General features: G+C 36.6%; 1 protein-coding gene across 5 annotated transcripts; it reads right to left on the reverse strand.

The window, feature by feature from the left end:
* On the reverse strand, window positions 1–3,769 carry LOC106384985 (transcription factor BIM1-like). 5 transcript variants are annotated; one of them, XM_013824916.3, is made up of 12 exons: window positions 3,556–3,769; window positions 3,067–3,368; window positions 2,818–2,904; window positions 2,110–2,493; window positions 1,925–2,015; window positions 1,698–1,834; window positions 1,336–1,453; window positions 1,185–1,254; window positions 990–1,085; window positions 772–888; window positions 539–696; window positions 1–447 (listed from the first exon to the last, which is right to left on the reverse strand). In XM_013824916.3, exons 2-12 carry the CDS (start codon window positions 3,101–3,103, stop codon window positions 297–299), a joined length of 1,446 nt encoding a protein of 481 aa, XP_013680370.1. In that variant the 5' UTR covers window positions 3,104–3,368; window positions 3,556–3,769; the 3' UTR covers window positions 1–296. The 5 variants fall into 5 exon arrangements, with proteins under 5 accessions (XP_013680370.1, XP_013680369.1, XP_013680368.1 ...); XM_013824915.3 differs by having other exon boundaries at window positions 539–888; window positions 1,336–1,450; XM_013824914.3 differs by having other exon boundaries at window positions 539–888.
* Between the last annotated feature and the right edge of the window lie 466 nt (window positions 3,770–4,235).

Below are 4,235 nucleotides of genomic sequence, written 5' to 3' on the forward strand. Positions count from 1 at the left end.
AAGAAGAAAAAAAATGTAAATAATGATGATTCAAAAAGTGTGACTTCACTAAATACAGGAAGCTTACGTAAAACATTGAAAGCCTTTCTCCTAATGATATTTTCTCAAAAGAAACCCCAAAGTAGTTTTGAGATTAGAGTTTAAAATGCGGCGGTTAGCATAACCGGGTCTCAAAAGATTATGGACCCACGAGATTATAGTTTCGAATGTACAAGAAAATAAAAAAGATTGAATATATCTATGATATAACTTTGGTGTTTTAACCCAATTGGGTGCCAGCTCTTTTTTTTTTCTTTTTAACTTGTATTGCACGTTTTGAGCCGTTTAGGTTTCCGAGTTTGCTTGACTTCAGAGGAGCGTTTAGCAAGCTCGATTTCTACGGAGATGGTTGCTTTCGTTATGTCCACTCCTGATTTCTCCAATGCTTCTCTTAGTCTCTTCACTAATCTGCTCCACAATAGAAAACAAGAATGTTTTTACTTTTTAAACAGTTAACAGATCAAAAGAGGTTAAAGAGAGGAGCCGTTTTAGTTTTTACCCTTGCGAGTAAACACTCGATATACTGATGTTACCCTCACGACCTTCCTCATCATCACCCTGTTCTTCTTCTTCTTCTTCTCCTCCTCCTTCTTTCAATGGCTGAGTATGACTCCGAGAACTCGGGCTCGACTCTGATGCTACTACTCTTGCGTGCAACTGAGTTAGAGGATTACCCGCAATTACAGGAGAGAACAGACTGTTGCTTTGAACCGACAAAGGAAATGGAGTTACTCGGTTCAGTGTTTCAGCTGTTGCAAGGATCGGAATGTTATTCTTCTCTTCTTCCAGTTTTGGAGCAAATGCAACGGTTCCTTCAGGGACAAGCTGTTGGTTGTTTCTTTGCTGTGCCTGTAATGTTAAATGGATCACACCGGTTAACATTATTATTACATGAACGTTAAAAAAAAAAAAGATTGAGGTATGGTTTGGAAATGTGATTATATATATACCCAATTCAATAGCTTGGCAGGTTCTTGGTTCCATCCTTGGTAAGGAGTCTCGTACTTGCTTGTTTTCTCCTGTAAGAATTGAATATACTCTATAACCTGTAGGAAAAGTTTGGAAAATAATAATTTGGAGATTAGTAACGTATGAATCTGAATCTAGAAATTATATATGGTGAATGAATGATTGTGTATATATACCTCTAGCAAGAAGGAGGCCTTGTCACGCTTTTGGTCGCTGTTAGGTACTAACTGTCTCAACTTTTGAAACCTGCAAAAATATTAATCAACAATGTTTTGATTAGTCTCTATGAACCAAAGTATGACTTTTGCTACATTTTGAGTAACTTACCTATCATTGATCTTGCTCCTCCTCCGTTGTTCTGTAGCAGAATGTTTTGACCTAGGCGTGTTCATCTTTGGATCGTTATTGCCAGCCCCTCTCGCCTCTGCTTTTACTCTCATATCTACTGTAACGAACACAATCAACCATCAGGGCCGGTTCTGAGCATAAACATTGAAGCATAAGCCTATTTGCCTCCAAAATTTTTGAAGAAAATTACATAACTCAATTTACAATAAAAAATACTATTAAAACATTTACTAGATAGTCTTCAGTTCCAAAATCTCAAAGCTGGCTCTGTGGTTCCTTAAGCATCTAACGGTTTAGAAAATGTAAAGCTGGTGATATCTTAGAGAATACTGAATACAAACCTGTACGGATCTGGCTAGTGGAGGAGCTTTCTTTCTTCATGAAGAAATCATCTTCGTCGTCTAAATCATCATCCTGTGAAGTTCCTTTGGCTGATCTTATCATGTCCATGAAACTCTGGCTCTTGAGTCCAGACCCTCTGCAACCAAAGTAAAACTTCATTTGATCAGAAGCCCTTTTAAGTCAGTAGACCATAGTGATATAGAAAAGAAAAGAGATAAAGACTCACTGAGAGGAAGAACGAGAACTGAAACCGCTCAACGGGTTATTATTTGTCAAAGACTGTGCTGGCCATTGTCCAATAGTTGTTGCAGCATCAGCTAAACATTCAAAAAAAAAAAAACTTATTTCATCATTTCAATGTGGTTTCTAAAACACTCTAGAAATAATTATAAAGACAATTTTTATTGTTACCTCTGATGTTAGCTCTCTCCCCAGCGTTATTCTCCTTCCTTGTCTGTCCCTTAGTCCCAGAACCAGATTCATCCCACAGAGTAAGCCCGCTTGCAACAGCAGCAGCGTCCACAACGTTTCTCTCAACACCACCACCACCACCACCACCACCACTAGCAGTGAACATCATTGGTGGTGAAAGCTCCGGCTTAGGAACTCTTTGATGATTATGGAAATAAGGTATTGAGCTTATCGTGTACGTTCCTATTCCACCGGGAAGCACGTGCTTCAGCGGTGGGGGCGGTGCAGGCGGCTCGGAGGTTGTGTCAATCCTACTTGTCTCTTCTTTAGAACCACCAACGCTTTCTAACGGTTGTAGAAAATCATGGGTCTTCAAGTGGCTACCTGCTCCATGTTATTATAAGCAAAATATGAAATTGTACTCAACATGTGACAGTTATAAAGATTATTTCACATAACTATATTCTGATGCGTGAGCTTTACGACATGTGTAACCCTAATAAACGGTCCCTTATTTTCATAGGCTTTAAATATAGCTGGGGACCATATGGCCCCGATCAAATAGCAAAATTTGGATCATTCGTTTTAAAGGGGTCAAGATCAGATGCACGCGCGGAATAAACGTGACCCCTTCAAGAGAGAATCTTTTGATAAAATAAATAAATCAAAATTTTAAGACAAAACTGAAAAGGGTAAAACGGGAAATACCATGAGAAGAAGAAGGTGTTGGCTTGGGATCTGTCTGGACAGTTGAATGACTGCAGAGCGATAAAAAATCATGTGTTGGTTCTCTCCCTGTCAAAATTCTTCTAAAAAATCAAAATTCTAAACGAAAATAAAATAAAATAATCCTTTTATAATTAGATAATAAATTGTGAATATAAAATTATATCCTAAAAGTCTTCTTTATTTATTTTAAAAATACTAAAATCTGTAATATCAGAAAAATAGTGTTACCCTGGGCTTTGAAGGGACGAGGTTGAGGAAGCTCCATGAACAAAACAACAAGCAGCTTCTACGGTTCTTTGTAGTTTTGTCTTTTTGAATTATGATATTATATGAAATCCGACAGGAATCTGTAGCTATCAACTCAGATCTGCGACTTTCACAGTGACTTACTTCAAGTAGATGTTGCGTTTCTACGAAGCTTTGTTGAAGAGGTGGTAATTGAGTTCGAAAGTCGTTGAATTATGATCAGAAACTGGATAAAAATTCTGATCGGTTTAGCGTAAACCAGCCTCTTAGAGAAATCGATAGATCTGTCAACAAAACATTTCAAAAGCCAAAACGTTAAACCATAATTCAGTAGAATTATAGTTCAAAACCAATCGAATTTCGCATAATTCAAGTCAACTCGTGAGCATGGAGATCCGAAAACACGAGTCCAAGTCAAATCTAAATAAAACGACAACGGATTCGATTTTAGCTAAGGTAGAAAGAGCGTACCTTGTCAAGGATTATACAACGACAATTGTGAGACAGATAATATAACTCTTCGATCTGATCGGAATAAAAAAAGAGCGATCAGCCATGAGAGTTCTCTCTCTCTTTCTCTCTCTGTGGTTTGAGAGGTAATGAGAAGGCGGAAATGTTTTATACAGTCATTATAACGCTTCCCGTTATAACAGCAATATAAGCGACGTTAGGTCTGACGGAGTCACGTGGTGGATTGATGGATGGATCTCTAGTTTAGTTGCTTTCTAGTGTAAGGTAACAGCGAGGTTTATCCGTTTAGCGGCGCTAAAGGTAACTAAAATAATACACACACGCACAAAAATTATTATTTAGTTTCTTCTGTGGTTTTTAATCCATGTATGCTTTTGTTTTTATCGTGTTCGACAAAATTATTTGGTATTTCAATTTTATTTTATTTTGCTAATTAATCACTGCGCAATTGATTAATGAGATATGGTATTAGTAATTTAGCAGTACACAAATGTAAGGTATTTAGATTTAATTATATGTTATGGGGTAATTTTTCATATTATAAAGTTTAGTCAAAAAAAATTTCATATTATATTTTAATTATATGTTATGGGTAATTTTTCATATATACATTTATAATTGTAAATTTGTCCTTAAAATGTGTGTATTATCATTGCATATTTACACAAATACACCCGTCA

This window comes from Brassica napus, chromosome C3 (assembly GCF_020379485.1).
Source record: "Brassica napus cultivar Da-Ae chromosome C3, Da-Ae, whole genome shotgun sequence".
Taxonomy (NCBI): Eukaryota; Viridiplantae; Streptophyta; class Magnoliopsida; order Brassicales; family Brassicaceae; genus Brassica; species Brassica napus.